This window comes from Corvus kubaryi, unplaced genomic scaffold, assembly GCF_017639235.1.
Source record: "Corvus kubaryi isolate FWS band 111438036 unplaced genomic scaffold, C.kubaryi_AGA036_p1.0 138, whole genome shotgun sequence".
NCBI lineage: Eukaryota > Metazoa > Chordata > Aves > Passeriformes > Corvidae > Corvus > Corvus kubaryi.
The window spans coordinates 10,971,705-10,989,256 of record NW_024580672.1 but is presented as its reverse complement, the minus strand read 5'-3'; the positions used below and the strand labels follow the sequence as shown (position 1 = coordinate 10,989,256).

The following is a 17,552-nucleotide window of genomic DNA, read 5'->3' as shown; positions in this document are numbered from 1 at the left end:
CAGCGCGCGCAGGGCGGGAGCGGGGCGGCGGCGGCGGCGGCGCGGGCACGGGCACGGGCACGGCGGGCGCTGCCCCGGGAGTCGTGAGTGCAGGGGGTGCCCCGGGTCCCTACGCAGGGAGGGTCACGCGTGGCGGGAGGGATGCTCGGCGCGGGAAGGACGGGAGAGGAACGCCGTTTCTCGCGGGGAAGGGCGGGTGTGGAAATAGAGCCGTGCTGCGTGTGTCGGTGCCTTGCCGGGAGGGACATTCCTCCTTCCAGTGCCCTTCCTCGCTCTGCTCCCCCGGTGCTGGCAGCAGGTGTGGCCCCGAAGTGGTGGGTCTCTGTCCCCTCCTCTGTGACCGGCGTGCTCTGCTGGTCTGGGGCGTCCCTGACTTCTGGTGACTGGTGTAAGCGAGGTCAGGGGGTTCTCGCTGGCACATGGCAGGGTGCCGTGGTGGGGTCACACCACCCACGAACTGCCCCATGTGCTGGGTGGGCTCAGGAGTCGCTGCTGAGCTCCATTACAAAGGGGCTTCCTGTTCACCCCTTGTCCCCCCTGGCTGGGTGAGCACCAGAGCTGCCGCAGCAGGGGTGCGGAGGGGTACACGCAGGCACCACATCCCACATAACCCTTTCATCCCCTGACCTGTCAGAAAATGCCACCATCCTTGCCTGCCACCATCAACATCCAGGAGCCCCGCTGGGACCAGAGCACCTTTCAGGGCCGGGCCAAGCACTTCTTCATGGTGACTGACCCCCGAAACCTGCTGCTCTCTGGGGCTACACTGGAGGAAGCCCGACGGGTAGTGGAGGACTACAGGTATCCCCTGGGAAGACAGATGTACCCTCAGCACTGCTCCTGGGCAGGATACAGCCTTGGGGCTGTTCCCAGGAGTGGGAATAGAAGTGATGCTGGCCCCCCTGGCCAAAGCAAGCCCCCAAAACTGCCTGGCTGGTCCCTAAGGCATCTTGCAGCTGCTGCAAGTAATGTGGGGGACCAGTGAGGCCATGTGTGCTGGCAGAGGGTCCTTCAGCAGGTGTTACCCTTACCTGGCAGGGCAGGCACCGTACACCCTGGGCTGACAGAGGACCAGCTTTGGCGGGCAAAGTACATCTATGATTCGGCTTTCCACCCTGACACGGGCGAGAAGATGATCCTTGTGGGACGCATGTCTGCTCAGGTCCCCATGAACATGACCATCACTGGTTGCATGTTGACCTTCTACAGGTACCTCTTCCCTCCTCACCCCAGGACCAAGAGGATGCCTGGAGGATCCTCCTGGCTCTGGGGTGAGGAGGGGACACATGTCTCATACCCAGCTCATGCTGTAGGAGCATGGGTGGCATCCCCCAGTGTCACCCTCCTCTCTCTGGCAGAACCACACCGGCTGTGCTGTTCTGGCAGTGGGTCAACCAGTCCTTCAATGCCATTGTCAACTACACCAACCGCAGCGGGGATGCACCCATCACCCCCAGGTAAGCATCTTTCTGACTAGGTCCTTGAGGCACCCCAAAACACCAGGGGGGTGCCTTGAATAGCAGGGAACTGTGAGATGGGATAATGGGGATCTGGTGAAGGCAGAGATGGATGCCAATGGGGCTGTCAGGGTTGGTGGTACAGCTGGGAGAGGAAGCCAGAGGTATCCTGGTGCTCTTGAAGGGCATGCTGTTCCCTCCTTTGGAGGGACAACTGGGATGGGGAGAGCCTGGCTTACTGGTGTCACTTTCTGCTCTTTCAGCCAGCTGGGGACAGCCTATGTGAGCGCGACCACGGGGGCAGTTGTCACAGCACTGGGGCTCAAGTCTCTCACCAAGGTAAGGTGATCCTTGGCCATCATGGTTGGAGGGACCTGGACCCTCCCCATGGGATCTCCCTGAGCTCTGAGCTGAGCAGGAGATTCACGTGGAGTGGGGGGAAAAATGAAGAAAAGGGGTTTGCTAAGGTTGCCCTCACAAGGCAACTGTTCTCCCCGGTGAAGGCCGTGGAGATGGCCTGTCCCTCCAGCCTTACTCCAGATGTATCTTCAGGCTTCTTTCACCCCTCAGCCTCTTTCCAGGCCTAGCAGGGGACCTGGGACCCCCCACACCCTTTGGTCTATGCAGCTTTTACCAGCTGGGAGTTGCAGGGGAGGAGGGGACATTTTTCCTCTAGTGGGGCTGGGACACCCCAGGGTCTTGCAGGAAGTCTTGCAGACCCGGGGACAGCCAGCTCTGCCCCCAGACCCTCTACGTGACGTGTTCCTGCTTTTCCCCCAGCACCTGCCGGCCATCATTGGCCGGTACGTGCCTTTCGCGGCTGTGGCAGCTGCCAACTGCATCAACATCCCGCTGATGAGGCAGAGGTGAGCCCTGGGGTGGGACAGGCTTGCCTCAGGCTTCACAGGCACTGGTGGGGAATGCAGGGACTTCCTTCCTGGCCCTTAGCATGGAGGGGGTTGGCTTCAGGGTGCAAGCACCTGATTGTAACCCAGGGGGTTATTGGTCCCCGTACAGCCCTGTTGAGGACTGCTCCCAAATGTGAATGTGGGTCCAGCTGAGACAGTGCAGACAGTGGATGGGGTACAGGAGGGTGCCAGCCTTCCTTGGAGACATGTCCCTGTCCTGTGTCCTGATCCCCTCACCCTTGTGCCCTGTGGCCCCCTCACCCTCTCTGTCCCTGCAGAGAGCTCAAGCTGGGGATCCCTGTCACGGATGAGAATGGGAACCGCCTGGGTGAATCCACAGCAGCAGCCCAGAAGGCCATTTTTCAGGTGGTGGTGTCCCGCATCGGCATGGCAGCGCCGGCCATGGGTGAGTGTCCCCTCCTCCACCTGTGTTGAGAGATTGCAGCTGGTCTCTGGCAGCGTGGGATGGGATCCCACTGCTGGCATGGACCTGTGAACACTGGGAGCTCATCTCCTTCCTCCCTGCCTCAGCCATTCCACCGGTGATCATGAACATGCTGGAGAAGAGAGCTTTCCTGAAGGTACCAGTGAACCTGGGATGGGAGGGTGGGCGTAGGGACATCTACCGAGTGTGGCACATTGTTGGCACCCCTCAGAGCTGGCACCCTGTTGGGAAATAGACACCTTTCAGCCCTGTCCACTGCACTGACACACATCCTCTCCCTGTCCCTGGCAGCGGTACCCGTACCTGAATGCTCCCCTGCAGGTTGGCCTGGTGGGACTCTGGTAAGTCACCATCCACTGATGGGCATCACTGCCCCGGGTGCAGACCAAGCCCAGGTGTATGGGACAGTGCTGCTGGGAACTCTGCTTGGCAGTGGGGGGAGAGAACTGCCCCAAAGTTTCTTAGGGGGATGCCAGAGCTTGGCCAGGCTGGTGGCATCCCAGGCAGACAGGATGGGATATAAGGTTTTGGGGCTAGGAGTTGTTTTGCTTCATCTTGGTGTCTCTCAGACCTCCCATGGCTCCTGCGCAGCATTGCTGTTCCCTCACATATTGGGGGACAAGCTTTGCCCCACCTCAGGAGCCAGATGTAGGGTCTGGAGCTTGGAGAGGGCATCTCCGTAGCCCTTTCCTGGCTGAACACCCAGCACAGCTCTGGGCTGCCTCATTGCTGCTCTGGGATCAGGCCGTGGGTGGGTGTGGGTGATTTATGCAGCCCAGCTTCACCTCTCCACATCTTTCCCTTGCAGTTTGGTGTTTGCCACCCCGCTGTGCTGCGCACTCTTCCCTCAGAAAAGGTACAGACAGGCACTTTGCCTGCACGTGTGGCTCCTGTATGGGCAGGGGGTGCATGGGCTCATCGTGCTCTCGGACTCCCAAGAGATTCTTTGGCTTCTTCTCTCAGTCAGGGGCTTGAGCCTGGGCACACACATCTCTGTGCACACACAGGAGTGCAGACCCAAGGGTCTGTGCTGGGCCATGGGGACAGCATCTCCATGGGGTGCAGCAGGTAGTTTCCAACCTGAGGCCACTGGTGGGTATACCCCCTCCATCCTGTGTATCCATGTTTCCTCCGCAGTTCAATGCCTGTGAGCAGCCTGGAGCCTGAAGTCCAAGATCAGATCCGGAAGAAAGATCCATGGCTGGAGACTGTCTACTTCAACAAAGGGCTCTGAACAGGCTCCTGTGGTGGCCGAGATGTGTCCCACGGAGCTGCTGGGCCAGCGCATCGCTGAGCTTCGCCCTTCGGATCCCCTTGGGGCTGCCGCCGCTTTCCCTTGGCCCTTGCGTGTCTGTAGGTCCCAGGTGCTCAGCCCTGCTTCCTGGGGTGCCTGCAGCCGTGCAGCACCACACCAAACCCTGTCTCCATGCCCGGCTCAGCCCTGCTCTGGGGACCTCCTGGCTGGCACCCTGGTGCACTCCTCCTGTGCTTACTCTGCATGTGCCTGTAGCTCTGTGCAGTGCACAGGGAAGTGCGGGCAGCGACACCAGGGACCTTGTGAGCTGTGGTGGAGGAGAAGAAATGTGGGGTGAGGAAAAAAATGGTGCTCCCCAGCTTTAGGAGGCAGCAGAGAATCAGCAATTGAAGGTAGAACACCTCTGCAGGCACCCTACGGTGCCCAGCGGTTCAGCAGCTGGTGCCTGGGGGCGGCAGAGCAGCTTTCGGAGAGGAAAACTCCCCATACCTGAAATAGCTGGGGTGAGTGATCAATTGCTCAGTGGCTTGAACTCAGAGTGAGGGGGCTCTCCCAGCCCAGGCATGTGCTCCCAGCTCACCTTCTGCTCTCCTCTGGGCTGCTCTGGGGATTTAATCTGGCTTTCTGCTGCTTCCATCCCCAGAGCAAATGGCACATTCTAATCCCAGTAGAGTCTTGGTTTTTCTTCTCATTTTAATGCCATCTGTGTTCAGGGCTGGGCTTCCCCTGAGGGGTTACTCTACCCTCTCCTGGAGTGCTTGCTTTCAGGTGGACCTTCTCAAATAGCTTTAAGTGCACTGTGGTTTCCTCTAGATATTTTTGATATACATATAATGTACCTATATATACACCAAACAATAAAGGCAGATTGTTTATACAAAACCAACAGCAAAGAGAAGCGTGCTGCTTGCTAGTTTGTATATGGTGGAAAGGAGCTGCTGTTGGGGTGAGGATGGGAGCAGGAGGGAGGGGCAGGCTGGCTTCTGGGGTGCCTCTGCACCCCCTGGGGCTGGGTTCTGCTCCCTGCTTTCCAGCTCGCTGCCTTTGCAGCAGCTCTGGCTGGCCTGATGTGTGTTTAAGCTTATCCAGCTGTCAGGAGGGCTTTTTTTAGTACAGTCGGCTTTGGGCCTCGCCGCTGCGCAGAGCTTTGCTAAGCTGCTGCCCTGGATGCTTCTGGTTTGGAGAGGCCAGAGCGTCACCCTGGCTCTGCCCACACTCACACCCCCTCTTGCAGCCCGCTTACAGGACAATCGGGGCCCTGCTCCTGTGCCTCCGCTGCAGGACTATTTTTATCTCACTTTCTATGCACGATTATCGGAGAGCACATGGGAGAGCACATAGCTGCTGTCGCCGGACCCTGGCCAGCCTGCCGGCAGCAGCTGCCTCTCCCTCAGCTTTCTGTCCAACTAGGGCAGGCAGAAGGAGCGATGGATGTCCATCCAGGGAGAGGAGGGATGGAGGTAGCCGTGCTCTGCAGTGCCCTGTGCTGAAGGACGGAGGAGTGAGAGCCACTGCAAAGGCCAGGAGGGGCAGATGCAGCAGTGACAAGATAAGGGCCAGGCAGCCCAAAGCAACCCTGTGCCTCAGCTGGCAGGGGCTGACAGAGGCCAGGCTGGGGCTGCTCCCCTCGAGGGGCAGCCAGGAGAACACCTGCACCCAGCACCCATCCAGGGTGGGGAAGTGAGTGGATTGGGACAGGCACATCAGGAATCTGTCCCCCTCCTTCTCCCAGCCCTGGAATATTGCAAATATCTCCCCTGAGCCAGCCATTGGTGGCTTATAAATAATGCAGCCCCTTGCCGTGCAATAAGGGCTTGTCAGTAGCTATTCTGCTCTCATAAATTAAAGATGAAAAGGTACAAGGCTCTTGCCAGAAAAATGAAGACAAATTTTTAATAGCTTGCCAAGACACAGGGAGATGGAGCGCTCAGGAAAAATGAATTACGTTTTTATTATGTGTTTTATTGTGGTGTAATTGAACGGGATTATCTGAGAATACAATATATTTCCAGAGCAGTGTAAAGAAAACAAAAATAATGATGACACCTGCCTCCTCCCACACGCACTGCCCGGCTTTGCAGGGACACCCTCCTTGTGTGTGCTGGCTGGGAGCTGGCCCTGAGCTGCTGGCGGCCACGAGAGGCAGAGATGGAAATGGGAGGGACATGGGACCAGAGACACAGATGTTCGGGGCGGCTGGGTCCGGCTGAATGGATCTGGCCGGGCAGAGTCTGGGGTCACTCCAAGAGGCCCCCCGAGCTGTGAGGGTCACCCCAAGAGGCCCCCCGAGCTGTGAGGGTCACCCCAAGAGGCCCCCCGAGCTGAGCTGATACAGGGCAGTGTGGTGTGGCAGTACTCGACCACACAGAGCCACTGAGTGTCTTTCACCTGTCATCTGCTTTCATTCCACCCCTGAGATCCCCTTTGGTCTGTCCCCCACCTGCACAAGCTGGCACCGCTAGGCAGAGACACGACAAACTCAGCTCTGGTGCGTTGCAGGTCTGGGGTGCCGCCGTGCAAAGCAGCCACGGTGTCTGCTCTGCGCCGGAGGTGGCAGCAGTGCAGTGAGCCCAAAGACATAGCCACTTCGCTGTGCTAGGGGCAACATGTCCTCGTGGATTCCCCTGATTGGGGGAGAGAAAACTCACTTGGCCAGTCAGTTTTGGGGGGTTGATAAGCCCAGAAGTGACACCACTGCCTCCGCAGGGGAGCCCAGGATGCAGCAGTGGATGCAGGGGAGCAAGGATGCTCGGTCCCTTCCCGAGATGGCTCATCACAGAGGTCAAGGGCCAGTCCCAGAAAGACAGCAGCTGGATGTCCCCAGGGGTGCTGGGGGCTCTGGGCGGCGCTGGGCTGGGGTCATCGATTGGTCCCTGGCATTTTTAATGAGCTGCCAGACCACACAGTTTAACCTTGCCCATAATGAGCGCGAGCGGCAGCAATTCCTACCGCCTCAGCCGGCTCCCCCAGCCTTAATGAGCTAATCAATACTTGTTCTCAGCTTAATTTCCAGCTAATTGCTCTTTAATGACGCCTGGAAATGGGCAGCCTCTTGCAGGGGGGAGCGGGCAGGCTCCCCCTCCCCAGTGGAAGGGGGTGCCGAGGTGCTGGCAGGGGTCACCTTCCCTGGCTGCATCCCAGCCCTGCTGGCGCTTCTGGAGGCTGGCGAAAGGGAGGGTGGCAAAGGAGACAGCGGGCGCGGTGCCACTGAGCTGGCAGCACCCTCTGGAGCGCCCACCCCGTCTGGGGGGGCCATGCAGCCCTAAGCACCAGGGCAGGCTGAACAGAGGATCCCCCACCACAGGAGGATGTACCCAAGCCCCTCAGGACACTACATTGCGGTGAGGGCTCCCAGGCTCGGCTGATAGCGGGACTTTTAGCGCACGGGAAGATAAGGGTGGTGGGGCTGAGGTGTCCGTGCATTACTCCAGGTCCTGCAGCCCCCAGGTACAGGGTCAGTGTCGCCGCAAGGGGCCGGGACGAGGCCAGCAGTGCCCTGGAGGTGGCAGCAGAGACCCCCCAGCCGCCTGCCCGCACCGCCACCCGCACCCTGTGCCGGGCAGCCCCGCGGGCCGGGCGGGGACACGCAGGGGCTGCGGGGTGCTCCTGTTTGCTGCGGGGTCGGGGTGTGGGAGGAGCCGGGCCGGTCACGGGGCGGTGGCATCCGCTCTCACCCGGCACCGGAGTGTCAAAGTTGGCACCACCGTGCCAGTGCGGGGACATCCCGGGAATGCAGCCCCCGCCGCCTTTTCGGTTCCTGCCCCCGGGTTATTAGATTAGCGCTTGGATGGGGCTGGTGGGAAAACCTCAGGAAACGGCATGATTCCTGCGGGGATGGAGCCGGGGACCCTGGGCAGACTGGGGACCGGGACGTCCCTTACCATTCAGCCATCGAGCCTCGGGGCCGGCTCACCCTGCACACAGCTGCAACCGCTTCCCCAAGAATTTGCTGACGGGTTGGTTCTTCAGAGGAATTCGGTCTGGAAAAGCCTGGAGAAACCTGAGCCTGGCTGCTTCCCAGAGCGGGTCCGGCCTGGCACGCAGGCGGGGGGGACCTGCCTGCTGCCCGTGCCTCGTCCCCACAGTGGAGCCCTGGAATGTGGCTGGAACTCCTCGAGAACCATGCAGCCTTGGTGTGGGCTGGCCAGAACAGGGCTGTTTCAGGCTGTCAGACAGCAGGAAACAGAGTGTATTTGACGTGAAATGAGGGAGATTTGGTTTACTATCAGACGGAGACCCCCACAGCCCCAGGCAGTGCGTTGGCAACATTCTGTCCCAGGATCTCCGGTGACATTTGCTTCTGCTGTGACATAACCCACATTCTCAGCCCCACCAGCCCAGCCCCAATGCTGCTTGCCAGCCCTGCCTCACATGATGTACATTGAGTCACTTGGCCTAGGGCTTTCTTTCCAGAGCGGATTTTTCCCTTGGCTTCATCTGCCGTAAACCCCAGATCGCTGTGGGGTGTCTGGGGGATCAGCCCAAAGGTGCAGAGGGGTCAGTGGAGCCAGAAGCTGTGTGGTACCCTTGACTGGATGTCAGGTGTTTCGGTGTGATGACAGAGCTCCAGAGCGATGCCACGGATGTGGGGCTGCCAGGAGCACCCATGGATTCCTGGCTTCAATGGGACCATCACAAGATAAGAAAACAGTGATGGGGAGCAACCCACCAGGAAGGGAGGAGGAGGCTTAGGTGCTTAAGGCTCAGCCTTCAAAGCCCAATTCCAGGAGCTGCAAAGCTCCAATTCCTCATGAAAAGTGAGGAAAAAGGAGAGAGGACTAGCCATCACTGGTAGGGATTTACCCAAGTGCCGGGCCGTGCAGGGCAGTGATCACTCTTTTTCCCACAAAGTTGTCAAGCAACATAAGCCACAAACCCCTTTTGCAGCCGTGGCTGCGTTGATCGACTTCAGGTGTGATTGAGCAGAACTCCTTGTTAAGCACAGGTTACATCTTCCACCCCTCATTCATAGCTGCTACTGTTTATTAGCACATTCAATAGTCTCATTAAGCAGGAGGTTTAATTATCTGCCAGGTTTGAGCTCCATCTTGTTGAGCTGAGCTGAGCTGCCCTTGGCTTTCTGGGGCTGGGTTGTGTTGCTCCACAACTGGAGCTGTTCCTGCTCAGATCTGTGTTTGGATTTCCCCTTTGGCCAGGGGTTCTCCCTTGTTCGTGGCTGATGCCACAGTGATGCTCAGATGAATCCAGCCACGCAGAGGCCATGATAATCCCATGAAGATGGGGGCTCAGGCCTTGGCACATGGGAGAAGGAACCATGTGTGGGGACAGGACAGCAGCACTGGGGCCTGTTCCCCCTTGCTGAGGGCAAGAGACACAAATAACCTGAAACACTGGTGGCCCCTGATTTCAGCAGTGCCTGGGATTTAAGTGCTGGCTCTGTTTCTGTGCTGGCCAGGAGCTTTGTGGGCAGAAGGTGGGCCAGCTTTGCCCCACTGCTTTTCCCCCTGTGTGGAGCAGGGGCAAATGAGGGTGTGTTTGGTGCAGGGATACCTCAAGGCAGGAAGGGTGGTATGGCAGGGATAGCCCAGGAGGCTCAGCACCCCTGTCTGCGTCACCTACAGTCTGTCTCCTCTCTACTCAGGCTCTGACCCAGCTCTGGGGCTGTGTGTAGGAAAACCTCAGCCCTTCCTGACTTTTTCCCTGCTCCCAAAACAGCTGCAGCCCCAGCTGCTCCACAACTCGTGGATGCTGGACCTGAAAACTTGTGACATGTGGGGACCGCATTCAATAGGCTGGACAAGGGGAGCCAGGGAGGAAGGCAGCCCTGAGCCAAGGGGCTGGGGGCCACAGAGGGGGAGTGGGACGTGAGGCTGAAGGCAGAGCTGGCAGGAAACCCCACTCTGCAGCAGGGGGTTGGAGAGGGGAGTTTGGCTGGCAAAGACAGATTTAAGGGGGCTGAAGCTTGCTGCATTTTCCATCGTTAGACATGGCTGGGTTCACAACGTGACCGAGCAAAAGCCCTGGAACCCGGAACGAATTTGCAGGAGGGTGTTGGAAAGCAAAAGCAGATTTTTGCATCATGGTGAAGGAAACCGGATCCTTAGAGGGGTCCTGATTTGCTTGAGCTTCACGGGGGAATTAAATCCCACAAATTCCTTGCCTGGAGAGGAGTGGGCTGTGTGATCCCCCCCGGCGCAGCATCCGGAGCAAGATGCAAATGAACAGTGCGTGTTTGTGCTGCAAAGGCATGCTGCCTCCCCCCTCCTCAGAGCCAGGGAAACTGAGGCAGGGAGCAGCAAGGCAGCTTGCCGGGGAGGTCTGGAGCCCCAGCCGTGTGCACACGGGTTTTGCACTGCTGTGGCACGGAGCAGCCCCACCCTTGCTCCCGGTAGCTTCACTCCAGCCAAGGTAACGCCGTGGCTGACACCCCAATACCCTCTTCACACCTGGCTCTTGGTGTGCGGGGAGTGCAGACATCCCCCGGGAGTTATCCCCCGTTTACTTACAGCAGCTGCTCAACTTTTCAGTCTATGTTTCCCAACCAAATTACAGGTTGAGAGACGCTTTTGACCACTTCCTTGGCCATGCCCACCTCTCCCATTCACTTGTTCCCAAGGACTCCTGCAAAGGAGGGGACCCCAGTCTCCTCCTGCCCCACGGACGGGGCGGAGCATTGGCGCAGGTCCTGCACACGACTCGGGGTGATCCCAGCGTGGGGGTCCGCGGGGAGATGCCGGTGCCAGGGAGCCGGAGCGGCAGAGCCCCGGGGCCAGGGTGCGGTGCGTGGCGGGACCCCGGCAGGGAAGGGGTGCCGGCCAGCCCGTGTCCCGGTCCAGGGACGGGCCGCGGGCCCGGAGAGGGGCGGGGGGATTCACGTTTCGCTGACATCACGGCGGTGCCGGAGCGGCCGGGGGCCGGCAGCCCTGGGGGCCAGCAGCCCCGCCGCCACGGCCACTGCGCACCCGCGGCCCCCGGCACACGCGCCTCCGGTAAGTGGCGGCTTATGGCGGGGTGGCTCCTGGGGGACCCCAGGGGCCGTCGTGCCTCTTCCCAGCACTCTTCCAGCACCCCCAGCGCCTGCACCCCGGAGGTGAGGAGCCAGAGACCAACTTTGCAATTCCCCCGTACCCGTTCTCTGGCCTCCCACATCCATCGCGGGATGGAGCCTTGCTCCGTACAGACCGGGGTAGGGTGGGCCGGGGGAGGGCTCCGGCACTGGTACGCGCTGCCCCTTTCCACCCCTGGGGGGCTCGGTGGTCTCTGGTAAATGGGTCAAATCTTCACGGTTTGTTATCCGGGGGATGCATATATGTAACCCACTGCTCGGGCCATCCCCACCCCAGCTCTGGGCTGTGTTAGCCCCGAGAGTGGGGGCTGTAGCTGGGTGGGGCTGCATCTTGCCGTTCGGTGCTGTTCCCAGTGGGAGGAGAGGGGACAGGCTGTCTGCCTGGGTCCCTTCCCCAGCCCCACTCGCTTGTGCTGGGTCGCCCTTGCACAGGGGACCATAACCTCACCCCAACTCAGGGAAGGCAGCCAGGACATAACAGGGGGCAGGGAGGGATGTTCACAAAGGGATTTGGTTCACTGTCACCCTCTCTGGGGACAGGCTCTGAGATGTCACGTTTTATCACCCAGCAGAGGTGGGAAGCCCGGAGTAAAACAGCCTCTTGTTACCCTGAGTAGGTAATGCAGGCTTGGGGTTTGGGAGCAGGGACCCTGCTGTGCAGGTACGGGCTGACCACACTGGGTCTGCTGTCAGTCCACTGGTTGCTCACCTGTGCACTGAGCTCCTCCATGCTCAGCCTCAGTTGCCTGTGTGATAACTGAGGGGGTCACAAAACCTTCTGCGGAGCGGGCATTTTTTCCCCTTCTCATGTAGGTGGTGCCTAAGGAGAGGGGTTACAGTGCAGGGAGGGAAGGAAAACAAAAGCCAGGCATGACTGGGAGCATTCTCCTGGCTTGGCTGCTTCCAGCACAGAAAGAGCACGATGTCTGCAGGATCAGCCACTCCACTGTGCTTGTGTGGATGGTGAGGGAGGAAAAAAGGGCTCGTGATTCTTGCAAAGCAATGGGGAAGAAAAAGGGCTTGAGAGCAGCTTTCTGACAGGAGCCCAGGAGCAGGGTATGGTCATGCTGAACCATAATGTTGTTGAACAGCCTGTCCAGTGCCCTGCCAGCCCTGTGGCTTCCCAGGCTGTGCTGGGGTCAGAGGAGGCTGGACTTTGCATGCTGGGCTGCCAAGGGAACAAGGATGAAACCTGGTGGGACTGGGGTCATCAGTACTATCCCTCCAGAAGATGTTCAGCGACTCAGAGCAGGAGCTGGTTGGGGAGCTCCAGGGTGCAAAGGCTGTGGCTGTGGGGCTGGGGGTGAGAGGGGCTGGAACCAATCCTCCCCTGCACATTGTGCAGTGCTGCTGCTCAGAGCAAGCCAGCCAGGAGATGAAGGAGTGGGAGACACTTCCTTCACCAGTAACACATCTTCTCCCTCCTCACAGGCCAGGATGACTCCTCAGATCTAGACAGGGAGACTGGAGCAGTGCCAGAAATCCCCATCCAAGTGACAGTGGGACTGGGATAGAGGAGCTGCCATGAGGATGTCTCAAGCCAAGCCCCTCAGCATCTCTCGCCTTGTGTTTTCCTTGCTCTCCTTGCACTGGGCTTTGCTCCAGCTGGGCCAGGCTTTTCCCAGCACCTCTGACTACCTCCAGCGGGGCTGGCAACGGCTGCTGGAGGAAGGGGAGGGCTGCAGCGAGTGCCAGCCAGAGGAGTGCCCGATGCCACGCGGGTGCCTGGCTGGCACAGTGCGGGATGCCTGCGACTGCTGCTGGGAATGTGCCAACCTGGAGGGACAGATCTGCGACCTGGACAACACCAACCACTTCTATGGCAAGTGTGGGGAGCACCTGGAGTGCCGGTTGGATGCCGGGGACTTGCGTCACGGAGAGGTGCCCGAGCCCCAGTGTGCCTGCCTCTCCCACCTGGCCCTCTGCGGCTCCGACGGCAAAACCTACGCCCAGATCTGCAGGTTCCTGGAGGCTGCCCATGCCCACCCTGATGCCAACCTCACCGTGGCCCACGAGGGTCCCTGCGAGTCAGGTAGTGGCCCTGGAGCTGTGGGAAGGGACAAGCAAGGGGGTCTGACCTAACTGTTTCACCTGGCAGCAAAACCACAGGGACAGGACTGCACTGAGGGCTGCTCCATGCAGCGTCAGGCTCCCACCAGCCCCCCCACCCTGCTGCTCTGGGGGAGCCCCTTGCACATCCAGTGGATTGGAGAAATCTGGGAGCAGCTTTGCCAAGAGGGAGTGGAGTTTATGGGAAGCAACAAATCCTGCTGGAGCAGATGGGGAAGTTCCAGGGAATTGTTAGCAAATTCTTGGCGATGGTGCTGGGTTCACACTAGCCTGTTGCTCCTGAGAAATGTGTCTGCCTCCTGCAAATAGAAACCGGGGTTGGTTTGGCTTGGCTGTGTGATTTCCATCTCCTATTTACAGCTCAGGTGGGGGCTGAGAGGGGACAGGAAGGGGACATGGCAGGAAGGCCATGGCCCAGCCTGCCCAGTCCAGCACAGGTCACCCAGTGCTGTCACCACAGCCTGAGGGATGTCAAGGTTGACCTTATTTTCTGTAGATCATCATGTTCTTGGGTGTTTTCCCAGGTGTGTTTGGAGGTGGAAACCTTCTCTTGACCTCTGGTTCATGCTATGAGCCAGCTCACAGAGCAGGTGTGGGTAAGAAGGGTAGTCCTCACTCCATCCCTCCAGGGAAGGGATGTGGAACCCAGAGGTGTTGGCTCCATCCAGCAGATGGGGACCTGCTGACTCCCTTCATTGCTGGCACGAGCCCTGTGTCAGAGCAGAGGCCTCATTTGGCTGGAAGCTCAACTACCTCATCCATCCTCACCAGCCTCAGGCTGGATGAGCGCCCCTTGGCCTTTCTCCCACAGGAGGAGCATGCTCCAATCGCTCAGGAGAGCTTTGCTTTGTAACATTGCTGTCATTGCGCTGTTCCTGGTGCACTGTGTCCCTTGAGCATCATTGCACAGGCAGGGAGACTCAGGCCAGCAGGGATGGCAACCCTCCATGGGCTGGGGGGGGTGACTGAGGAGGGAGCTCCCAGTCCCAGCTGTGAGGAGGGACGATGTCCTTGGGAAAGGTGAGGGTCTGCCATGGGAGGGAGAGGCGAGAGGCATGGGAAGGGTCCCAGCATCTCTATGTGAACCAAATGCTGCTGCTCCAGAGACCAGCCCAAGAGAGCCCGTGGGACCTGCCAAGGGTGGGACCTCTTCTGATCCCACCCTGCTCTCTTCTACCCCCCTCCCCAGAGCCTCAGATCACCTCTCCTCCCTATGACACATGGAACATCACTGGGCAGGATGTCATCTTCGGCTGCGAGGTCTTTGCCTACCCCATGGCATCCATTGAGTGGAGGAAGGATGGCATGGAGATGCTGCTGCCTGGAGATGACCCCCACATCTCTGTCCAGGTGAGTGGTGTGCCTAGGGCATTGAAGACGACCCCAGGGTGAGCCAGTGCTTCTTAGAGCTCATGGACAACCAGACCTGAGAGTGGTCATACTCTGGGAATGGCCAAGCCTGGCTGCCTGGGGATGAGAAGGGGTGACTGGAGGCTGCACACCATGAGGACTGACTGAGCCATGGCTGGTGTCTCGGTGGTAGGAGCCATCAGCATAGCTCTCTTCTGTGATCTCCTCTAGTAGTTTTTGAACTTATTCATATTCATAGAGTCCTGCAGCAGGGAGTTTCCCACTTCCCTGCCTTTAGTTTGCTGTGCATGCTGGCTTCAGTTGCAGTCCCACTGGCAGGGAAAGAGGATCTCCCGAGTGCCTTCCAGCCTGGGTTGTCCTCTGGTCCTACCAGCACACTCAGGCAGTTCCTGCCCTTTTTTCCCTTCAGCAGGGCTTCCCTCCCAGAGCTGGCAGGCCCAGGGGTCAGCATCCTGCCTGCGGCCAACCCCAAATATAGCACCCAGCTGGGCGTACCTAGCTATTAAAGGGTGTGGGCAGAGGCAAAGGGGCCATGCACCTCAGCCAGGCACCAATGGGGAAGAAACTGTGGTGGAATGGATGGAGGGAGCCAGGGGAGCAGGTGGAACCTGGCACCATGGCCCACTTCCATCTTTCTGTCCTTCAAGCCTCCCCATAGCCTGTCTCGGAGTCCAGCCGAGGAACTTCACCCCGAGCGGGCCTACACTGCCTGGATGGAGGAAACTCTACTGTCCTCCACCCCTGGCCAGTGCACCATAATAGCAGCCTGCAAACACAGCCGCAGCCCAGCTGGGTCAGGAAAAGCTTATTTATTCCTGGGGATAAACAGAAAATAGCATGGTTGCTGCCAGAGCAACCCTGGGACCTCACTGCCTGCTGAAACAGGGGACCCGAGGCTCTGTGGCATCGATTTCCCCTTGCTTCTGTCACAAGTGCTGACAGAAATCCCCTCTTCTTGCAGTTCAGAGGCGGCCCCCAGAAGTATGAAGTGACAGGCTGGCTCCAGATCCAGGGTGTGCGGGTGACGGATGAGGGCACGTACCGCTGCTTCGCCAGGAACAGGGTCGGGGAGGTGGTGGCAGTGGCCAGCCTGACCGTCTTCACGCCGGGTGAGCACCACATCCTATGCCCATGCTCTCATGGGGACATGGGAAGGGATGTTTGGGCACAGTGCACCGGTATGGCAGGAGCTGCTGGAGCATAAGGCTGATGCCGCAGAAAGCTGCCGTGCATGGTTTGGCTTTGGTCCTGGTGGGGAAGGGGACAGGCACAGCAGGATGGCAATGTCACATTGTCCCCATGCTGCCGTTTCAGACCAACTCAACCTGACAGACTTCTCCCTGCCGAAGCCCCGCGTGCCACCTGAGGACTACGGGGAGAGTGAGGAGGACTACTACTAGCCCAGAGATGGCATGTCGGGCTGCCAGAGATCACCTTGCCCACAGTGACCCTTCCCTGGGGGTTGGGGACATCTCTGGAGCAAGCACCCTCTGGCCCAAAATTCCTTCTCTGAACAATCCCGGCACTCCAGCCTGGTTTTTGGGGTGGGGGACAGCGTGACACATCCTTTTGGGGTGCTGGGGGATGGAATACTGGCTGGTTGGTGCGAGGGCTGGGACCAGGGCCAGCTCTGCCTGGAGCAGGGTGGATCTGTCCCCTGGCACTGAGCGGAGACACAACGGCAGGTAGGACACTGTGGGGACAGCTGTGCTATGTGTGCTGAGGACTTGGTGCTGGGGATGGAGACAGCCCCCTTTGGGAGAATGAGGCCGGGGCAGGGGCATCACTGTCCTGTAGGAAGAATTTTTGGGGAAGCTGGAGCAGAGAGCTGGGACATGGTTGTGATAACCAGTGTGTAACCCTTATGCCTGCTCTGTATCCCCCAAGCACAGAGACATCGCAGCTTCTCCACAGAACCTGAGGAACCTGCTGCCAAAATATCCTTCTCTTCTGTTTTGTTTTTAACCAGAAAAGTAGTGATTTGAGGAAACCAGACCCTTGTGGCTTTCAGTGCTGTCTTTTCTCCAGCCGAACCACCCTTGTGGTCAGAAACACTTTGGCCTTTTTTTATACGAATACGACTGACTTCGTATTTTCCTTTCCATGCCTTTGACTGACTTAATTATTTCCTTTGTCATTTCAGTTGACGTTATTTAAAATATACATGTAGGTCAAAGCCAAGGCCAGCTGACTGTCCTGCATCCACGAGGATGATTATGGGGGTGAGGAAGGGTGCAAACACTGTGGATGCTACCTTTTCCATTGTGGAGTGCTTGAGTTGAGGAGCCTGCCTGCCCATCCCAGTGCTCACAGCTGATCCTGGTGTGGGTCCTGCCCTTCTCACCCCCCATGGGAATGGGGGTGCCCAGCAGACCATCTCCTGAGCAGTGGGGAAGCGTCGACCCAAATCACTGTACTCCCATGCATTTGGATCCCATCCCACTGCTGCTCATTTTCATCTTGGGGTCCTATGTTCTGTGACACTGGGGTCTCCACCCAGGTGACCACAGCCCTGTCAAGTGTAGAGCAGCTCTGTGCCTAGTTGGTGAAGGAAAGGGATGCTCCAGTTTCCACTGGAAACATTATAGTAAAAAAAAAATTCCCACATACCTCCCAGAGCTGGTGATTTAGAGCAAACTTTCATTTGGGGGGAGCATGAGAAGGAAGCTCAGAGCTGCACTGTGCTGCTCACTGCCCTGAGAGGGCTGCCAGGACCCTTCCTATGGGCATTCTGGGGCTGAGCTCACATTCAAGCGGTGCTTTACCCCCCAAAGCAGCAGCATTTATGGGACTCCTGGTGCTCAAAACCTCTATATGGGCCAAACCACTGCCAGTTACTCAGTCCCAGCTCCAGGGAGGTCCAGAGCTGCGGCAGGGAGCCAGACCCCGTGAGGAAGGAATTGGCCAGACCCCAGGCAGGATGCAATAAGGCTGCTGCTCGGGTGCTGTGCTACTCTCCTTCATATGTCTTTTCTCTCTTCTCTCTTCTCTCTTCTCTCTTCTCTCTTCTCTCTTCTCT

General features: G+C 58.7%; 2 protein-coding genes across 5 annotated transcripts in view; both read left to right on the top strand.

The window, feature by feature from the left end:
- Positions 1–4,951, top strand: part of SFXN3 (sideroflexin 3) — a 6,245-nt gene extending 1,294 nt beyond the window's left edge. Inside the window, exons 1-11 of one of the 3 annotated variants that reach the window (XM_042019203.1) lie at positions 38–83; positions 635–801; positions 1,039–1,209; positions 1,359–1,457; positions 1,721–1,796; positions 2,238–2,323; positions 2,644–2,771; positions 2,897–2,946; positions 3,102–3,151; positions 3,619–3,666; positions 3,948–4,951. In XM_042019203.1, coding sequence (XP_041875137.1) covers positions 638–801; positions 1,039–1,209; positions 1,359–1,457; positions 1,721–1,796; positions 2,238–2,323; positions 2,644–2,771; positions 2,897–2,946; positions 3,102–3,151; positions 3,619–3,666; positions 3,948–4,044 — 969 coding nt within the window. In that variant the 5' untranslated portion in view covers positions 38–83; positions 635–637 and the 3' untranslated portion in view covers positions 4,045–4,951. Of the gene's footprint in view, positions 1–37; positions 84–634; positions 802–1,038; positions 1,210–1,358; positions 1,458–1,713; positions 1,797–2,237; positions 2,324–2,643; positions 2,772–2,896; positions 2,947–3,101; positions 3,152–3,618; positions 3,667–3,947 lie in introns of those variants that run through there. The other 2 variants (XM_042019202.1, XM_042019200.1) reach the window with 2 other exon arrangements.
- Positions 4,952–10,906: 5,955 nt separating this feature from the next.
- The window catches only part of KAZALD1 (Kazal type serine peptidase inhibitor domain 1), a 6,804-nt gene continuing 158 nt past the window's right edge, over positions 10,907–17,552 (top strand). The window contains exons 1-5 of one of the 2 annotated variants that reach the window (XM_042019191.1): positions 10,907–11,015; positions 12,524–13,124; positions 14,352–14,512; positions 15,495–15,642; positions 15,848–17,552. The exon at positions 15,848–17,552 is cut by the window's right edge and continues 158 nt beyond it. In XM_042019191.1, the coding sequence (XP_041875125.1) occupies positions 12,617–13,124; positions 14,352–14,512; positions 15,495–15,642; positions 15,848–15,933 (903 nt within the window). In that variant the 5' untranslated portion in view covers positions 10,907–11,015; positions 12,524–12,616 and the 3' untranslated portion in view covers positions 15,934–17,552. The other variant, XM_042019192.1, reaches the window with a different exon arrangement.